General features: G+C 35.5%; 1 protein-coding gene across 4 annotated transcripts in view; it reads right to left on the bottom strand.

The window, feature by feature from the left end:
- EMCN (endomucin) overlaps window positions 1-21,623 on the bottom strand; it is a 117,842-nt gene that overhangs the window by 20,364 nt on the left and 75,855 nt on the right. For all 4 annotated transcript variants that reach the window (XM_090267970.1, XM_090267967.1, XM_090267968.1 and 1 more), the window contains exons 4-5: window positions 19,296-19,406; window positions 8,626-8,664 (exon numbers count right to left, since the gene is read on the bottom strand). In XM_090267970.1, the coding sequence (XP_090124096.1) occupies window positions 8,626-8,664; window positions 19,296-19,406 (150 nt within the window). The remainder of the gene's footprint in view (window positions 1-8,625; window positions 8,665-19,295; window positions 19,407-21,623) is intronic.

Here is a 21,623-nt window from a genome sequence, read left to right on the forward strand (position 1 = left end):
AGAGGAGGTACAAGAGAGGTATAAGAGGTAATTAAGAGCATAATTATGAAGACTAAGTACCTGGTTTCAAATCTGACTCTTGCGCTTATTTGCTGTGGGATCTTGGGCAAGTCACTCAACTGCTTTGTGTCTAAGTTTTCACGTCTACAAGTGGTAATTATAATAATGCTACATCACAGTGTTGTGAAAATTAAATGAGTAAAAATAATTTAAATAGTTTAGAAAAGTACTTGATACTTTTTAATAATATAGTTATAAAATTATATATTTTAAATTATATTTTATTAATATATTATTTTATAATATCTTATTATTATATTATGATTAGGGCCCTAGAGAGTCTTACCTTTCAATCAAAGTCTCTGTGCCTAATTTTCTCCAAAGTTTTAAATGTAAAAATACATGAAACAGACTCTTAAGAAACCTCCATGTTTTCTAATACTTTATTGCCCTAGTCAGGAACAAGAAAAAAGAGAGTGGATGGTACTCTTAGATGACTTGGATTTGCTTTTGAACCCTGACTTTTGGCGACTGGAATGATTATTCAGTTGCAGACATTTTGTGTCATGGTTAAAATCCAATTTGCAAACTTTAGGCCGGATCTTGAAGCTGGCTGTTTGAGACTGAGACCCTCAGAACAAAGTTTGTTGTAATAAAAAGGCTTTCAGAACTAAGACCGTTGTAATAATATGTATGCAAATTTATCCCTTTGGTGTATGACAGTGGTACATATTTGGTCCTTGCTGTAAACCAATTACTAGATAAATCACTGGGAGTTCTAAAGACAGAAGATCTTGCTGATGTCCCAAGGCCCCTGTGTTGGCTATGAAAATGCATCTCACAGAACAGCCACTTGTAGACAGTGCAATTGAGCAAGGTTCCCCCACCTCCTTTCTAAATTCCATCCCTGTGTTTGGGCTGAAGCCATGCCTCCCCCAGGCTGCTCCCAGCCAATAACTGAACCTGGCAAGAATATGAAAGCAAGCTATTCCTGGAAGCCATGAACTTTTCTGAGGAGGGACTAATACTGGAAGAGTCCCTGTTGGTCTTTTGGAACCATCCTTAGAGAAGGTCTTATAATACATAGTAATTAATGGCAGATAAGAGTGAGGGACAGTAAAAGAAAAAAATATTCTAATGTAAAAAAGAAAGTAAAACTGTATTTTTACTTCCCGTATGTGTTCTACACTTTTTTATTGTTATGTGTACATTCAATGTGTCTGAGGGGCTAAATTCAATCAAATCGAACTATCATTAATTGTTTTGAATTATTTATAAATAATTAGAATTGGCCTGTAATTGCAATTTGATGGATTTCTGTTCCATTTTTAAAGAGAATTTGTCAGTGTTTGAAACTAAATCATTCACTTCTCTTTAACACATTTTCTTCATGTGGCTTCCTGTAAAGCACAGACTATTTCTTTTTCTCCTACCTTATGCCTTATTCTTCTTAGTCTCCTTGGCTGGTTCCTCTTCTTCATTCTGACTGACAGTTTTGGAGGACCCAGGACTTGGTCCTTACTCATCATCTCTAAGTATATTATTTTCTTTGGTTATCGAATTCAATTTCAAGGTTTAAATACAACATCAATGCCAATGATCCCCAATTTATATTTCCAGCCCAGACCTATTTCCTAAACTCTACCTTCATAAACCCAGATGCTTACTCAGAAAATAATGAAAATCTAAACTCAACATGTCAAACTTGGACTTCTGCTTTATCTGCAGCCATCTCATCTTAGCTGATGGCAATCATTCCTTCCAACTGCTCCGGCCAAAAGCCTCAGAATTATTTTGACTCATCTCTTTCATCCGATCCCACATACAACCATCAAGAATATCTACTGAATGCACCTTCAAAAAATACATCCAGAATTTGGATATTTTGTGCCATCTACGCTTAGACCACCTCAATCTAAGCTGCCATTATCTGGGTCTGGGTAATTTTGCAAAAGGTAACCTTGCTTTACCAGATGGTCTCTCATCAGATCTCTCAGTTATACTTAGGAAACGTGAGTCAGATCGTGTCACCCTCCTATGCAAAACCTCCAAGGTTTTTCCATTCCACTTTGTAGAGAGAGCCAAAGTCCTTGTAACAGCTCAGGAACCCCCGGGTAATGTGCCCAGCCAACCCCCTGCCTGCACCCTGCTCAGGTACTTGGTGTAGCTTCTTAAACATACCAGGCATCTCTTCAAGTTCTATCTCCCCTTGGATGCTCTTCCCTTCCCCCACCTATTGGGCTGCTCACTTCTTGTATTTACCCAGATCTTCTCAGGGAGGTTTACCTGACCACTTTTTTAAAATTTGCAAACTGCACCTCTCCAGAACTCATGATCCCTCCTTCCTTAATGGCTCTATGCCTTCTCCTTCTCATAGCACTTATCACCTTCTAGCTTACTATATAGGTTAGTTATTTAATATATTTATTACGTACAGTTTTTCTGCCCTGGCAGAGTATAAAATTCTTGAGGGCAATGATCTTTATTTTGCTCACTGATGTTTCCAAATGCTAGAGCAGTGGCCAGAAGTAGTAGGGTCCACAAGTCTTTGCTAAATACATAAACTTTTTGACAGCAAAAATAACTGCTGTTGAAGAGTAAGATAAGACAAGGTTATCTTTTAATCTTAATATAAGGCTTATCACATATTTAAAATTACTGCATTATTGGTTTTTTCATTCATTCTGCAATAACAGAAAAAAAGAAAAAAAAGATACATACTCTGGGCCCAAGGGTAGATGTTGAAGAAAATGCTGCAGAATACAAGAGAGTAAGGACTTCTAGCACCGCGCAGAGTTGACAGATGTGAAGAGAAGAGTAAGACAAAACAGTATGTTGGGGGTCAAAATAGGAGAGACTATGTTATTGTTTACTGACTCTTACTTAAAAATTAACTCAACAAGAAGGATTTGAGGAATGTAAGCAATGGTATATGTTGTAAAATGAATAAAATAGAAATAGGAAATCAGAACAAATGTAAATTGGAGAAACAAACAGGCTCTTTCTATGAGTTAATATAGTCGCTGGCATTGCCATAAGAATTGACTCTGAGCATCTTGACACTCAGGAAAAGGATGCATGGTCTACTGTCATAGAGGAAAATTGCCTATTGTAGAAGTAAGTGGCCCATAATGTTACAGACAATCAACACCGTAAGCATGTTCGGTACCATTCTGTGTTTTAGGTGGAGAATGTGCCAATACGATCCCTGAAGTCTCTTTTGGCTTTAAGATTTTATTCTTGTCAGAGTTCTTTTCAATGCAGATTTTGTCACAGCTAGAACATATCTGGACCCATAAGGGCACACCTGACTACTTAATGCGCGAAACATCAAAGGGGAAGTTTTCTGCCTTCATGTGATGAGAATTGATTTCTGCTCTCATCAGACCTTACCTTCCAGACATAGTTGTATTCTTAAAGCAATGCAAGAAAAAAGTTTTATCTAAAATTTCTCTCATTTTACTCTGGGCCATCAATGTAACTAAGAAGAAGTAATAGTGTCCTCTAACACCGTAAACACTGTGACTAGAGATTTATTTACTTTAAATAAGCTTGTAGAAATACATGTTGAGGAAGGAGGATGCATTTTTCTTTTGTGATTTGAATATAACTAGTTATTAATTTCCATAAAATTATGTACAATATACAAAGAATGAATGAGGCATATGTGCTAACTTACCTTATTCTTAAACATTTTAATCCTGTGCTTTAAAGATGAGAGATACTGTGGCTCAAAAAGATAAGATAACACACTTGACAACAGTGGAAGAGCTCAGCCATAAGCCAAGTATAACTGAAAAGCCTTTTTTTCCTTTTCATTATACCATGTAACCAACACATTTGAAAGGAGTTATGTTACTTGTTAGTGGCACCATGATTAAGGATCAATTAGGTTGTTTTTTTTTTCTCAGCATTCTGAAAGGTTTAGAATGTTCTCACCCCTCCTCAACGTGCAGACTCACCGTTTGGATAGCACGATCTGAAAATGCTGAGAAGCTTTTCAACATGTAACTGTGCCTGTACTATATGCTTTCGGAGAACATGAATGTAAGCAGTCCAAAATGTGGACAGTAAAATTCCTTTTAAAGATTTGATTTTCAAGCCCTGGATACTATGTGCCAGATATTATTTGAAGTGTTTTACAAATATTAACTCAATTATTGTATTATTAATATTTGCATTATACAAAGTGGAAACTGAAACCAAGAGAGATTAACTAATTTGCCCAAGGTCACACAGCAAGTAGGTGGCAAAGCCTGGATCTGAATACGGGCTCGAGCTGTGTGTAGTTAACCACAACTTAGTCTGCCTGAGCTGCTGTATTTCAGCAGGAGCGTTATAAGTACCTGCCTCTTATTTTTGTTATGTGAAATATAATCTATTTCAATTAAGGCTCTTGTCAAGAATGTATTTTTTCCTTCAAGACAAATTGAACACCTCCTTCCTTCAGCAGGCCACGCTGGGCCATGCAGATGCATGCAAGGAGACAGACAGAATTATTCTTAATGTATTGAAATAAAACCCATTATAGAGTTTATTGGAAGAGCACACACCCATAATAATACCACTGAAAAATGTTGGTTCATAACGTGAATGATGGGCATCTAATCTGTTGACACTAAGTTTTTATGGCCTTTTATTGTGGACTAGAGAGGCACAAGAACAGTGCAGAGTATTTCTTAGAGACTCAGCAGATCTCAGACCAGAGGAGAAACCACTTAGCCATACCCAGATTTATATAATTTCCTAAGTGAAAGTTTGTAGCAGACCCTCCCTACCACATAAATATTGATATACTGCTCATTCTATAAGTGAGTTATTTTATTCTCAACTAATCTTTCAAACATCATAAAATTTCCAAGTTAAAAAAAAAATACACCATTAGGTATTGCTTTGGCATATGTATATTTTTCAACTTAAGTAGATCCTTATTGAACAATAGTGTCAAGATTCTGTCATTCAAAATTAGAATACTCAGATAAATAATCCTATGTATATAATAATTCATGCTTCACATTCTATGAATTCCTGGAAATCAGCAACCAATCCCCAGGTAGTACATAGGGTATTGAGCACAATGAATGTAGTAATAGGATGAACTGTTCTCTTTTTCAAAGGCCAGTGGTCAGGTTTGCTGGTATTTATTATATCTGTTCTGGCTTCTGATTTTCCATCAAAATTAATGTCTACAGAGCAACTGAGCTTCTAAAATACAGTGAAGGAAAGTGACGAAAATAGGTACAATGTGATCCTTCACAAGTTGTGCCAGTCACTATGGGAATATTGTTGTAATGATCAATTTCATGTGCTAACCTGAGTTGCCCAAAGGATGATCAGACATTTGGTCAAGGTTTATTCTGGGTGTGTCTCTGAGTGTGTTTTTGGATGAGATTAACATCTGAATCAGTGACTGAGTAAAGCAGGTTACCCTCCCACTTGGGTTGCTTTCACCTAATTGGTTGAAGCCCTGACTAGAATAAAAAGGCTGACCCTCCCTTGACTAAGAAGGAGTTCTTCCTGCATGACTGTCTTGAACTGGGATATCAGTCTTGCCTGCCTTTGAATTCAAACTGAAATACAGGCTCCTCTTTATTTTCAAGCCTGTTGGCTTCCAGACTGGTACCATTGGCTCTCCTGGGTCTCAGGCATTTGGACCCAGACTGGAATGACACCATCAGCTTTCCTGGATTTCCAGGCCTCCAGCTTGCTGACTGCAGATCTTGGGTCTTCAGCCTCTATAATGCATTATCCAATTCCTTATAATAAGTCTATCTGTATCTATCCATATGTTCTTTCTATCTATCTATCATCTATCTATTTATCTATCCTATTTGTTTTGTTTCTCTGGGGGACCCTTACTAATATAGTTGTATTTTCCAGAAAATTAAAGGCAAATGGTTTATTCCTTTCTCAATTCACTGAGGCATGTATGTCATTTTTTATCCCCCAGAGCTGAGGTCTCTCATCAAAGAAATAAAAAGGCTTATTTACAAGGACAAGTCTGTGGAAAAATGATAATGCTAAAGAAAAGTGAATTCCATCATTGCTCAAACTTGTAATGGCCATGTGATGTCTGCATGTATCTCTAGGGAGTAAACAGCCTTTCATCACTTTTCAGGTCTTTCCATCCCTTCATGAGCTCTAAACTCAGAGTTAGAAAAATGAGTAGGCAGAATAATCTGGCAGCTAGAAGGTCACTTCTTTCATAAATTCATTCCTCATCCTTCTTAAACTGCTTTCCCCATATCTAATGTATAACACAACCACTGCTCGAGGGGAAAAAAATACAACTTTCCCTCTACGGATCTTAGCATAAGATTATCTGAAACTTTTCTATCATTTTATACCTACACAACTACTAGCGTTTTACAGTAATTTATGATGCTGACAAGTCCTCTTTGGGAACACTTAATGGAAGGTGCCATATTGTTGAATGCCTCAGTTAGTGATGGTTACTATTACTCCACAGTTAGTGGAGCATACTATTGTGTATATTAGAAGGGCATCATACTAAATCTGAAGTCTTGCCAGATATGTTGTAGGAGATAGCTGAAGTTTGACACATGCTTTAGACATTGAGCATGACTGCCTCATGCTTAGGCTTGTTAACTACAGCTGTCTATTGCATACTATTGAATGGAATGAATGGCTGTCTTCAGATCTCTATCAATAATTTCCATATAACTATGATTACCTTTCTTTATGTTTTTATATCATATTAAACATCATACCTATGTATAATTTCTTATAACTCACACTTTATGTATAGCTGCCTTACTTACTTTGGATTCCCAAAAAAGATTCTATATGAAACAATCATCAGCGTCTAGACTCTTACTAACAGTTTTTGAAGTGGGTGGTAAAAACATCATTTTTCAAGAAAACTAAAGCTGTATGTATATAAAAAATATCAAATGTGAGAAATATGATGATCTTAGTCAAACCCATGCATACATATTTATAAAAACAGTATTACTAATTCTGTAGGCTGGAAGTCTACCTCACCTTCTACCTAAAAAAAGAAATACTAATTATTTTGAGATCCTTATTCGGGATCTTATGGGTGAATATTTCGCAAATATTATATTTGAACATCTTTGATAAATAACATAACTGAATATTTTAAGCAAACAAATACAATTACAGTTGTTAACAGAGGCATACTAAGTACCTTGTTAATAAATGCTATTATTTTTTAATGAATTTTGATTTAGTCTTTAACCACATCATATATCTGAAACTTGAGCCTGACTTTCCCTGTAGCTTACAAAATCAGCCTCTTTTTTTTCTAGTCCACTATTCATATTATTGGCTCATTTTATTTTCTGCTTTAGAACTAGTTCCCATAACTCAAAATTAAAATATTCTAAATGGGCTTTTCATTACATTTAAAAATAAATTATAGTTAAAGTTGGCATTTTGTAAATTCAGCTTTTCTAAAGAAAATAAAAGGCTGCTTCATCCCTCCTTACAAGGAGCTGAGGGCTTTGGCAGTTTCCCGTTTCCCTACACGTGGCTTCTCCAGGACAGCCAGCCAGGAAGCAGCGGGGAAGCGCTCCTCCAGAACGCGCACAGCAACTGCCAAGGCAGAGGGGCCCTTTTTGCCTGGGTGTATTGTTTTAATGTTTAGTTTTGCTTTGTTTTTCCCAGTGTTCTTTTGAGTGCACTTCCAGATTATGTAGATGGAAATAAGAATAAAAATGTTGATGCAATGAAATAGAGAATTAATAATATAACAATAACTTCATTCATGAGATATATTATGTATAAGGTAAATACTTAAAAGTTAAAAGCATAATCAATTCAGTTTTGAATTCCTCAAACACAAAACGTAGAATTTAGACTATGATAACTATTTTGGACATTTGTTGTGAAAATGTTATTAGATCCACTCAAATTTTTCATAGCCTTATTTTTCTAATTTTTAAAAAATGTTACACAATCTTCTATGTTCATTTCACATGTTTCTCATTTTATAAATACCAAAGGTGACCAAGATTGAGCAACTAAGAGATTTGTCACTTATTAAAGTACCAGGTAGGATGTAGGAAGATAAGACTTGCCCAAATAATTTTGATTTCAAAACAAGAGGAAGATTTAACATGACCATCTTCCCCTGTCCAATGGTCTTTCAGTTCCTGTCGCTCCATCATCTACAATTCGTTCAGTTTAAAACGAAGGATGGCAAAACGTGAGCAGTTTTTGAAGTGACAACGTTTTAGACTGTTAACTGTTATAACATCATCTCTTTGCATGCCAGGACCAGGCTTTGTTTGGAAGCACAGAGAAGACAGCTCACAGATTCACTACACTTCTGGGAGAGGGCATGCCAACCATAGAAACAGACCAGGAACAGTAGGTTCTGGTCAGAGGGCAAGTCCACAGGCTCCATTCATTTCCCAGGGCTGGTTCCACTCGCTAAAAACAGAACATTCAGGCACAACCTTGCATGTTCCCTGGTCTGCGTTTATTTTTAAATGCAAGGGCTCCTTATCATTTTAGTTGCTATGTAATGTCTTCGCTGTATTGTCATCTTACCCTGCCCTCAAAATGGTTGATCCACTTTGTCTCATTTTTGGGATTTTACCTGTGAACAACCTCAAAGGATAAAAACATTTAACTTACCTGGTCTTTGTGTTGTGTTGATTGAACTCAGATTCTTAGCTTTAAAAGAAAGAAAGAAAAGAAAGTCACCCAAATTAAATGCTGAATATTAGATCTATTCTCATAATTATTTCAGGTGGCAAATGAATATAGAACTTAGCTCATCTATGAACCATTTCCCTTAAATAATAAAATCACGGGCTTCATGATTTAAAGATATTTTAGAGGAGGGGTCAGCCAACTTTTATTTAAAGGGCCAAATAACAAATATTTTAAGCTTGTGGGCCATAAGCCTCTGTTCTAACTACTCAACTTGAGTGTTGTAGTGTGATAGATAGCACCCACACATGAGACCCGAAGTACAGGTATGTCTGTGTGCCAATGAAACTCAACTTAGGAAAACAGGTGAGGCCGCAATTTGCTGAATCCTGCTTCAGAGCATCTGGCACAAACTCACATCTTGAATACACCCAGATAACACAGGCAACTACAGATCCTTATGTAGGTGCTTTTTGCGTTGTATGCCTAGTAAGGTATGATGCATCTCCTAATCTGGGGAAGATCCACGAAGTTCAAATGGATACCTTTGAAACTTAGGGAACTCATTAAAAGTAAACACAGTCCAGAAGAGCTTTCTACAAGTCAAATTACTTGGGATAATTGTGATCAAAGTCCACTTCAACAACTTTGAGTATATTCACCGTCAAAAATATTTGCCATGTGTAAAATAGAAAAAATATTTTTGGAACAAATAGGAGCCCAATTATAAATGCTTAAAGCATCCATTTGCCTCTTTTATATCTTCACTTGACCGGTAACCTTAAATCTGCCTTTTCTCCTGCCTTCTTAGTTCACTGCATAGCTCAGTTGTCCCCTAGCTGCACAGCATGAAAAGTAGTGGCCATTCTTGATTCATTTCTGTTTCTCACCTGCATCAGCTTCAAAATATACTCCAAATATGTCTCACCACTTAACTGCCTACTATTCATCTGGAATCCATGCATCTCCCCTTAGTAGCTACAATAATAGCCATCCAGGAAAATCTTTTTAAATTTAAACTTGGCTGCTTCAATAGCTCCCTATTCTTATTATGGCTGGCAAGTCTTTACAGAAACGAGTCTCTGCCTTGTTCCTCAATTCATCTCCAACAAATCAGCACCTGTTTAGATCAAAGTCAGGGGGCTCTTCCTGCCTCAGTCCTCTCTGCTTTTCTATGCCCTAGAGTTGTTCTCTCAAGGTGACATCAATTTACTTCTACCTTTGATGATTCTGCTCAGATATCACCACTCAAATAAGTCTCCTCCAACCACCTTACCTAAAGTTGTCTCTTCATTTCCCTTCATCCTAATCCACCAAACTGCTTCATTTGCTCAATAGTACTTTCATTACTACAGTGACATTTACTTTCTTTTTTTAATTTTGTTGTCAGAATGTAAATTCTATGAGGATAGAGGTTTTTTTTTTTTCATTTAAAAAACTCAAGTATAGTTGATATGCAATACATCAGTTTTCAGTGTGTAACATAGTGATTTAGAATTTATATACACTGCGACATGATCACCAAAACATGTCTAGTAACAAAAATTATTACACTGTTATTGACTATGCTCCTTATTACATCCTGTAACTTACTTGCTTTGTAACTGAAAGTTTGCACCCCTTCACCATTTTCACCTATCCCCCACCCATGCCCCTCTGGGAACCATCAGTTTGTTCTGTTTCTATGGGTCTGTTTCTGTTTTTTTTGTATTGTTGTTCATTTGTTTTGTTTTTTAGATGCCACAAATAAGTGATATCATACTGTATTTGTCTTTCTCCACCTGCCTTATTCTACTTAGCATAATTCCCTCTAGGTCCATCCAAGATTACTTGTTTTACTCTGATCCACAGCTCCAGTGCCCACCCCCAGACCCCCAGGATATGGCAGAATAGATCTCCAGTAAAAAAAAAAAAAAAAAAAAAAAAAAAAATATATATATATATATATATATATATATATGGAATGAATGAATGAATGAGAATAGAAAATATCAGTAATAGTAATAACAATAAGTAAGACTAATTATACCTACCTAAATTTAAGGGAAAAGTAATGCTTCGTTTAAAATAGCTAGTTGGATAATCATAGCTGCCATATTTAAAGCATTCTTATGGTTAGCCTATAAATTATTTGTTGATGTCTACAAGAGAGATTCTCATTTTGCACATCTGCAAACATTTTCTGAGACAAGTGAAACTACTTTCTCAAGGGAATACAATGATTATAATTAAGATCTCTTGGTTGTAACGCCCATCCTCTTTTACTAAAATAGACAGATTTTTTTCTTCCACTAAACTATTCTGAAAGGAGAACTTATGTAATTAAGTCCTACTTTTCATAATCCACATATGTTTTGAGAAATGGCCAAGATCTGATCTATAGAGGAAGTGATTAAAGTCAAATAACAAATGGGTGTAGTGTATCATTTTAACCTATTTTCAAACTTAGATGTTTAATAAAGACCAACATCTTAGTCAGGGTAGTTGGTCAATTAAAATCTGTTTATTGAGTTTGATTTTCTAATATGAAATGAAGGTCTTATGAAATGCAAATGAGCTTTTACCGCTAAACTTTAATTCACATTAATCCCAAGCTAAGCTTTACTCAAGTAATTTGCTTTTAAAACAGAAATCTTAAACAACAATACAACAAATAACTTTGCTAAATATTCTTATCTGTGTTTCCAGTTATACAAAGCTGTATATAGTTACACACAGAAATTGTTAACAGGTCCAGGAGAAAAAATATATAGTAATTCCCATATATAATTCTTTATTGACTTAAAATAATTTACATAAACAATTCAAATTTTCTTTATCATTCTTCCATACATGGCATTGGCTGAATTATTGTCTGTGAGATTATTTCTTGTTTGGCTGAAACATGATTTGTGACTAAGACTTTGTTATCTTGAGGATTCATCTTGTGTCTGTCCACAAGAAATGATACAAACTAATTAAGTAGCATATAAGAAACATTATGATAAAGTTCCCAAATAAGTAGCATACATAAATTATGCCATTTACAAAAGAGATAACGAGTCTGGGAGATCAGATAAATTAATATTTTCCAAAGGATGAGATGATAGCCTTGTCTGAGAGATTCTATAAGATGGTACTGGAAAGTGGTGTTAAATAGCATTGAAATACTCAATTAGGAAGTTATTTCTTTGTAGCTTCCTTTCAGTTTATTTGATTATTTCAATGAGGGAGCTTTAAAACTTTAGTTTAATGTAAATATATCATTAATACCTACCATGGGTTTACCTATTATGGGTTTACCTTGACTTTTTTTTTCTTGTTTTCAGGAGAAAAAGAGAACACAGTTCCCCACTACCACAAATGATGCAGACGAGTTGCCCACATTTGTGGATATTGTAGGGACCAACACGTCCAGAGCATAAGCTTGGCTCTGGGAAAACCATCTTTGTTATCACGGTATCTGCCAAGCCAGGTATTTGATTAAATTTTTAAACAAGGACAAGCAAGCCTCAAACTCAGAGCCTTTGGCAAGCAACAAAATCTAGCTAGAACTTAATTTTATTTTTCTTGCATCATAGTGATTTTACAGCCCCTGTTTATGCCAAGTGAAACTGGTTTTTCATTTCCTCTTCAAACAATTTTAAGAATAAAAAGTACATCAATTTAAAGAAAGTACTAAATAAATGATAGGGCAGATGGTACACATATCTGGCAACACCCACTCAGTGTAGGAAATACTGAGGTATGTTTGTAATTTGAATAAGAAATTGGAAGAAGGGCAAGGTGAAGGAGAAATAAGGACCATGCAAATGAGGAGGGCAGGACACACACACTCATATATACACTCAAGAATGAATCTGGCATGATGGGCAACAGGGAGAAAAGCACCTTGGTTAGAATTGGAGATTTATATTCTGTCAGCAAGTCACCTAGTCAATCTCTTGTGTTGTATTTATTGAATACTTACTTTTTGAGCATATGATACACCCAATTAAAAGCTAGTTGTTTTCTACTTCCTTTAGATACTTTACATCTAATAAAAATAGGTCTGTAATAAAAATAAGTGTGTTACAGTAAAGTTCATGGTGTTTGAGGCAAGAAAAGCAGGGTTTGAATTTTATCTTTTTAATTTAACCTTGACCAAGTTGTTTAATCTTCTGAACCTATTCCTTATCTATGAAACTGGTATAGCCTGGCTTTTTCAAGCACAGTTATTAATCAAATGATAGCTAAAATTTACTGTGCTTACTTGCCATCAACTCTTTTAAGCTTTATATGTTTTTATCTCTTTTAATATTCACAAGAATCTGAAAAGGGTACAATATTATTATAAACTATTTTATAGGCAAGAAAACTGAGGCACAGAGAAGTTAAATAAGTAAATGGTTGTACTATTATTTGATCCTAAGCAATTTTACTTCAGAATCATTATTTATAACCAATAAGCTAAGTTCCTCTTGGCATGATTAGAATGCGCAATTTTTGTTTTAAGAAGGGTGTGTTGCCTTGAAAATCACAGGCTTGGGTATAGGTTCTTCTCATGTCCAGCCAGTAATATATATAAAATGTCTACTTGGTTATCTATGCTTTTATATAAAAATAAATTCCATATTAAACTAGGATAAATTATTCAAAGGTAAACATGAGATAGGCTACTTATTACATATATATGCAATTAACTCCTACTTAGTAACCTACTGATTGTTTATGGGTTATTCATTTCTATTTAACAAAAGCCAGATTTTTCCCTGCATATTTCAAGTCTGTAATATTGTGTATGTTATGGTAACAGAAGTTCTGGCCCAGGAAATTCATTAGAAGAATTTCTATCCAAGCACTTGCCCTTCTAGAGTTATGTATTGGCATTTTGCTTATCTCAATTTGCCTTCTACCTAAAATCTTATTTCATATTTTTTTTCCCTTGGCCAAGTCTGAATTCACCAAGAGAAGATATTGTAGAAGCATCTTCTTCCCTGCAATCTCTTATAGTATGCACCATGCTTGCTTTCAAATCTGGTTATTGAAACCTGAATGATTCATTTTGCAGCAAGAAAAGTATCTATTTGCTTTCTTCCTTTCATCTTCCTTTTTCTTTTCTCATCTGTCTTCAGAAATCATCAGGATGTGCACAGGAAATGAAAAAAGAGTCAGAGAGGATGCCATATTTTCAAGCTATTGGCAGAAATAGGGAGCTCAGAAAGAGACAATTTGTGGTTTTATGACAGAGTTTCACACCTAGTCCTTCCATAGTTGAGATATTGGAGGGTTGACTTTTCCATTGGATCACCCCTCAATGCCCAGCAAGGTAGCCCTGTATATATACATGACAAGTGTATTGATGATGAAATCTAGGTGTATTAAGAGTAAATTCAGGACGTGGCCTGGAGTGGGTTAAATGGTGACACCCCTTCCTTCCCTGAAAAGATACGTGCACCTGAAACTTGTGAATGTGACCTTATTGGAGAAAGGGTGTTTGCAGATGTTATTAAGGATCTCGAGATGCAATCTTTCTAGTTTAGATTGGGCCCTAAATCCAATGACACTTGTCTTTATAAGAAAAGACAAAGAGAGGAGACACAGAGGAGAAGGCTGTGTGAAGATGGAGACAGAGATTAAAGAGATTACGTCTCCAGAAGCTAGGAATCATGATGGCACACAGAAGCCCTCCAAAGGCTCTTTAGTGAATACATTAATTTATTAATTAATTCAGTGGGCCCCCAATTCTTTAACTATAATGTCAGAACACTGAATTAATGTGGATTTCTATCTTAAAAATTTTAGGATTCTAGGAATGTGTCTTCTACAGGCAGTATAAGAGTAAAACAATATAAATATGCTCAACTTTTTCGTTCATTAATTTTGTTCATTAGATTCCACATATAAGTGAAATCATATGATATTTGTCTTTCTCTGACTTTTAATATTTCTTGTAATATTGGTTTGGTGGTGACGAACTCTTTTAATTTTTTCTTGTCTGGATTTCTCAACAGAAACATTTCAGGCGAGAAGGGATTGGCATGAAATATTCAAAGCAATAAAAACAAGGTCCTACAACCAGGACTGTTTTACCCAGCAAGGTTATCATTGAGAGAAAGAGAGAGAGACAGACAGACAGACAGACAGACAGACAGAGACACACACACACAGAGAGAGAGATGGACAGACAGAGAGACAGAGACAGAAACAGAGACTTTAATGAAATGGGAAAAAACTAAAGAAAAATGTTTTCGGACATCCTTTTTTTTTTTACCTTCACCACCTTTCTGGGAAGTAAAGCAGCAAACTTCACTAACTCTTCTCTACTCCAAATCAAACCTACATTTGAGACAGCATACCCACAGTGCCTTTATCTGATAGTTACTATTCAAGGACTCATTGCCTATACAGGTCCTACATAGAGAGATGAATCTTTAGCTGTTCAACCTTCCTCTACTAGTAGATTGTTTTGTTCTCTTCCTGACTCTCTGTCTTGACCCCACTAATCCTAAATGTTTATGTATCTGAATGATGGAAATAGAGAGGGTGGTAACCAGGAATCTGGGAAGGCTCCTGGTTTCATAATGTACAAATGGAAATGTGTGTAAAGTCAGCTATATCCAGTGGAGTCCATGCTAAGCAAGAAGCACCTTGAGGAATGAGAGTGATCTGGGGAGAAATGAATTTTATAACAAAATATCAAAAGGACTTAGTACTAATGGAATGACGAATGCAAAGGGCGCCAGTAAATACCTTATTTCATTATCTTGTTTTCTAGGGTGTTTCATTTTCAAGCAACAGCTTTGAGGGTGTGTTTTTTAAAACTACTTAGAACAAAGGCAATTCTAACTGTGTTTAGAAGTCAAATGAATATAGCAGTCCCTATAACTGAGACGCAGAGGTCATTTTACTGTACAAATCAAAACAAAATTAGGAATCTTAAGTGACTCATGGAGCTGGCCACTCACTTCTCTATGAGAGCTAGTTTGAATAAACTATGGACCGGAATGACATTGTCCACATCAGTCACTATTTGAGTGTAATCTTCAACTGTTAGACATTTTGCAGGTGCATATTTACTTTTATTTTTGCTTGTATTCAGGGCAATCATAGTATGAGATGCATAAAGTTTTGATTTACTAAAGGAACCTTTCAGATACATTTTGCCTACAAAATAGGTTCTACTTATAAAAAGCCAAACACTACCCCAGGAAATGACCCTGCTCTTCAAATTTCTTTGTGGTCACTGTTCCATGAAATAAAATGATTAGTTCACAACTATTGTCTTTAATTAGACTCATTCTAAGTAACCTTCTTTATGTTGTGCTTAATATCGTCGTCGTCGGCAGCCGTCCGTCTCGAGAGACGATGGTGTAGCTTCTTAAGAGTCTATCTGCACCGCCGAGAATGGTTGTGCAGTCCGACTTGGGAGTGACACGGTATCTGTCTCCTCCCGTGTTGAATCGACATCTTGCGATGACGCTGGAGTGTCCTCTCCAGTGAAGCTGAAGCTACAGAGCCTGGGCAGGGTGATATGGAGGGTCTGCTGTTGCCCATGCAGCAGACCCCCCCTCTCTTCGCAGCTGAAGGGTCCAAGGGAAAGACGGAGTCGATACAGCTTGGCTTCAGGTGCGCCGCAGGAGTTGCCGGTGTTGACTACAACTCAAACCGCCTTAGGGACTCCGGCTCCGGATTTTCTGTCGGGGTTTACTCCCTTAGCCTTTCCCCTGAAGAGGTATGCCGCAAGGCAGCAGAGGGTTTTTGGAGTCAGAGTTTTCCTTCTCTGATGTGCCCTGACTGGAAGATCGAACCAGCGACACTTAGCTCGCAGGCCGACGCTCAATCCACTGAGCCAAACCAGCCAGGGGATGTGCTTAATAGGATTACAATAAAAAGGAAAAAAATGGATGTTCCTGATTTGTTTCAAGACAAGAGCGGGCCTTGGATATCCATGGTTCCCACTTGCCATCTCCTTTTATCCAAGAGGTCTCCCAAGAAGAGACTTAGAGGCCCTGATTCATCTGTAGCTGCTTCTTATTAAGGATTTTGGATATGACAAAAATGCATGCATCATTTATAACAAGTGATATCTGGTTAATGCTGTTATGGGAGACTACTAGCTTTTCTAGTCAAGATAGTTTCAAAAAAGTACAGATTCCTTCATATCATGGAGGCCAGGATATGAGAAGTGCTTGTTATGAAGATATATACTAGAACTCAAAATCTGTCAGAAATTTTTCCTGCGACTCTCTCTGTCCTTCATGAACAACTTAACCTTGCTCATAGGGCTTCTCCATCTTCCCATATACTCTTGTCCATTCTTCTCTACCAAGAGTACTTATTCATAAATTTTTAATTATGTCATAGGTGGGCATAGAAGTGTCCACAGTAGTCTCAGATTCACTCTAGTAAAATCTTGCTGCTTCAGTTCCCACCCCTGATCACTTTTATTTTTGTTTCTTTGGGTTTTTTAGTTTATATGTCCCAGGAAATTTGATTGGCCTACATCAACATTTTTTTCCTTTAGTTTTTAAACTAAGCTTTATAAAGAAATTGAAAACTAAATCAAACTAATTTTAAGTATACAATTCAATAATTTTTAGTAGATTTTAAAAGTTGCTCAACAGTTACTATAATTCAGTTTTAGAACATTTTCATTAACACAAAAGGCTCCCTTAAGCCTTTTCTGTAATCAGTCTCCAGTCCCACCTTCTGCTTTAGGCAACCACTTGTCTGCTTTCATTCCCTATAAAAATGTTCATTCTGGATATTTTATATAAATGGAATTATACAATATGCCATGTTTTGTGAAAGGCTTCTTTCACTGAGCATAATGCTTTTGGAGTTCATTGTGTTATAACATGTACTGGTATTTTGTTTCTTTAAATTGCTGAATAGTATTCCATTGTATGGCTATCCCATGTTTTTCAATATTCCAAATTCATTCGAAATGGAAAATCCAATGGAATATTCCATTTCATTAGGTAATAGACATTAGGGTTATTTCCAGTGTGACCATTATGAAAAATGCTCCTATTAACATTCATTATCTCAGTAAACCTAGTCTGCATTACTATAGCTTTAGAGTAAGTTTTATAATTGGCTTGTGTAAGTCCTCCAACTTTGTTCTTTATGAAAAGTGTTCTGGCTATCCCAGGTCCTTTTTATTTCTATATATATATTTAGGACCAGCATATCAATTTCTAAGAAAAAAACTTGCTGTGATTCTGATAGGAATGACATTAAATATATTAATCAATTATTTATCAACTTAGGGAGAGCTGATATCTTAAAATAGACTCCTTTAATCCATGATTATATAATGTCTCTCCATTTAATTAACTATTTAATTTGTCACAGAAACGTTTTGTAGTTCAGTGTATAAATCTTAGGCATCTTTTGTTAAATTTATTCTTATATATGTTATTCTTTGTCATGCAATTGCAAATGAAATTATTTCCTTGATTTTATTTTTGAATTGTCATTGCTATATATAGAAATATTACTTATTTTGTATTTTTATATGCTGTGATATAAAATATTCTTTATTAATTCTAATAGTTTTTATGGCTTCTTGCATTTTCTACATAGATGATAATATAGTCTGCTAAGAAAAACTGTTTTGTTTTCATCTTTCCAATCTGGATAAACTGTTCTGTCTCTCTATCTGTTTGTCTCTGTGTGTGTCTATCTATCACCTTATTGTACTATCTAGAGTCTTTGGTTATAATTTTCAACAGAAGTGGTGACAATGGACATCTTTGCTATGTTCCAGATCTTAAGAGAAAAATAATAAGTTTTTCAGTATTAAGTATGATGTTTGTTGTATGTTTTTCATTGATATCCTTTATCAGTTTGAGAAAGTATCAATTTATTTTTAGTTTCTTGAGAGTTTTAATTATTAGTGTGTTAAATTCTGTCAATATTTTTCTATACCTACTGATTCTACTAATATGGTGTATTACATTACTCGATTTTCATATGCTAAACCAAGCCTGAATAAATTCCACTTATTCATAATTTTATGCCTCTTTTTATATGTTATAGAATTTGGTTTTCTAATATTTTATTAAGGATATTTGAATCTATATTTATGAGGGATTTTGTTGTAGTTTTCTTGACTTGCTTTTCCTATTTATTATTTTCTAGCTTTGGTATTAAAGTAATACTGGCCTCAGATAATTATTTATGTACTTTTCTCTCCCCTACTCCATGAAAGAATTTGAAAAGAATGATTTCATTTCTTTAAAAAATATTTTACAAAATTCACAAGTGAACCCATCCTGCATGGAGTTTGCTTTATGGGGCCCTTTTAAATTTCTAATGCAATATCTATAAATGTTTTAGATTTTCTGAGACTGCCTATCTTCTTGAGTTTTAGCAATCTGTTGTTTCTAAGAATTTTCCCATTTTATCAAACTTGTCTAATTTGTAGGCCAAGCTCACATTTTTGTGCCAGATGATATGACAAGTGACTGCCCACCCTTGAATCGAACTTCACTGGCACCCAGCCATGTGTGGCTATAAAGGGATGGAGTACACCGTACAAACCAAAGCTGCCAAATGATTGTCTCATTTGGCAGAGACTAGGAGAGAATTTGGTGATGCATGACTCTTTGTTAGCAGTGGTCCAGAAAAACATTCTGAGTCTAACATGCTAGTTTTAACATTTCAGCACAAATTCTTATACTTACTATTGTGTTGGGAACTTTGTAATGTTGAAACAGCATTTGGAAGTGGCGTATTTCTCACTGTTGTACTTACGGTGGTCAACTCTTTCATTATGACATCATTGGTTGTGGCTCCTAATTATGTAAAAAGAATCAACAGCCATCAGAGAGGTATAACCAATCACCAAACAGTCTCATTAGTAATCATATTAAAATCTGGTTACAATTTAAAGATTAGTTATGGGAAGTCTTCTTATCAAGATTTAGAAATTGAGCATTTTGATGTCTACATTTTAGTGATCCAGTTAATTACATTAAAGAAACTAAGAGGCATATTAGACTCTCCTGTATGCTTGCAATAGGTTATCTCATTTAATTATAATAGCAATCCTATGAATTAAATAATAATTATGATACTAATTTTATATATAAGACTCAGAAAAGTAGAATAATTTCCCCAAAGTCACATAACTTGTATTAGGAAAGAGCCAGAATCTGTATCCAAGATTTTGTGATGCAAAAGTTAATCACTCAACTATCCTAGAAAGGGGATGGTAAGGAAGTGGTAATAGTTGAAGATGGTACCATGGTTTCCATGCTATCTGGGAAACAACTTTTAGGTAGGTGTACTAGCCATGAGGAGAGGGATCACAGGAAGTAAATAGAATAATATTTTAATCATACTTTGTTCATTTTTTTAAAAAGAAAATTAACAACAAAAATAAGCAGAGCTTTCAAAAATAACATTGGAATAAGTCTACTTGAAACAACCTGCATTTGCACAAATATTATAAAAAAAACAATGATTGATGCCCTTCAGTCTTTTTCACTAACACTGGGTTAGTAAAGAAAAACATGCATGCTGGTTAGTGCATGCTTAGTATTAGCTAGACAGGATGTTGGCCAGAGATGGGGGGAAAGCAATTTAATATATTTTTATCAAAAAGCCGGCTGGAGCCTGGAATTGCCGGTGCCTTCCAGGAGTGCCATTTTCCATTCTATAGCACAAGTACCTGTCACGTAATGAAAACTCTTCGCACAGTTGAGAGATTTACGCTAGAGAAATTAATAGTTTGCAATAAAACCTCATAGACAGTAGGTAAATATGTCTTCAGACAAAAACCTTCAGGAATTGACATGCAAACAAAAGTAAAATAAATTCAAACATAAGCTACATCATTAACACTACATATGAGAAAGAATAAATGGAAATGGGCATAAACTTCAGAGGCATCTCGAAGTACTCAACTGAGAGGGAAATACTTGAGGAAGTAAAGAAAGGTCTTTTTTGTAGCAGGAAGGCAAAAACTGATGTCTGTGATAGAATGGAAGGTCATCCAAGGTGCAGAAACTTCAATACTTGAGGAGAAAGGAACATGTGGGGGTAAATATTTTGCTTCTCACTAGAATTAAAAAAAAAAAAAAAGCTTGGAAAGCATCAGAACATGGGTGTCTCTTCAGAAATCTTTGGAGAATAATTCTTCTGTTAAGCTAAAATTGGAAAACATGGTCTAATAAATTCCATAATATAAAGTAGACTCAACAATCTTGGCAACAGAAGGAGAATATATAGCTAAGAAAGATGTGGGGAGCTGCCAGATTAGAAAAATGCAAATGAAAGGGTAGGATAATGGAATGGTTGGCTGAGGCTGCAACGCCAAAGATCTTGCTTAGAGAACTACCTATTACTAATATGGAATATACTTGACTACTGAGAGTAGAATTAGAGTCCACATTCAATTCAGGAGAGGTCGTCAATGATACAGTGCCAATTAAGCAATGAAAGGAATCCTGAATGCTTTGAAGGCAATCAAAATATTTTTAAATATCCATGGTGGACCTACAATGAAGAGAATAAAAGATGTGGAGACTAATGCTGCCAGAGTTGTAAATTCTTAAATTTTAATATTATAGTGAAATGACTCAAATCCTAGTCTCAGGAGAGAGGAAAAAATGGGTGACTGACATGTATTAATATATAAGAATCATAGCCTTGTATCAACATGTTGTTGGAAAAATTGTCCTAATTGCATTATTGGTTCATGCATACTAGATTCTGAATTCTTGTCAAAAAGTGACTGTCACCTCAGAGAAAGAAGAAAACGAGTCTTAAAGCTGTTCTCCAAATTTATATCATTTGCTCTCTTTTGTTTTTTTCTATCTGGCCATTTCCCCCAGATATTACTATGTATCTGCTTTGGTCTACAGCAGTGATTTTCAACCTTTTTTGGCACACATAAACTAACTAATGGCCTAAATTCTGTGGCACACCAAAAATATATCATATTTTTCCGATCTGACATCTGACAATAAAATAGGTATAATTTTGATTCATCTCCACCTGACGACTAT

Source organism: Furipterus horrens, unplaced genomic scaffold, assembly GCF_987537825.1.
Source record: "Furipterus horrens unplaced genomic scaffold, mFurHor1.1.pri manual_scaffold_2, whole genome shotgun sequence".
Taxonomy (NCBI): Eukaryota; Metazoa; Chordata; class Mammalia; order Chiroptera; family Furipteridae; genus Furipterus; species Furipterus horrens.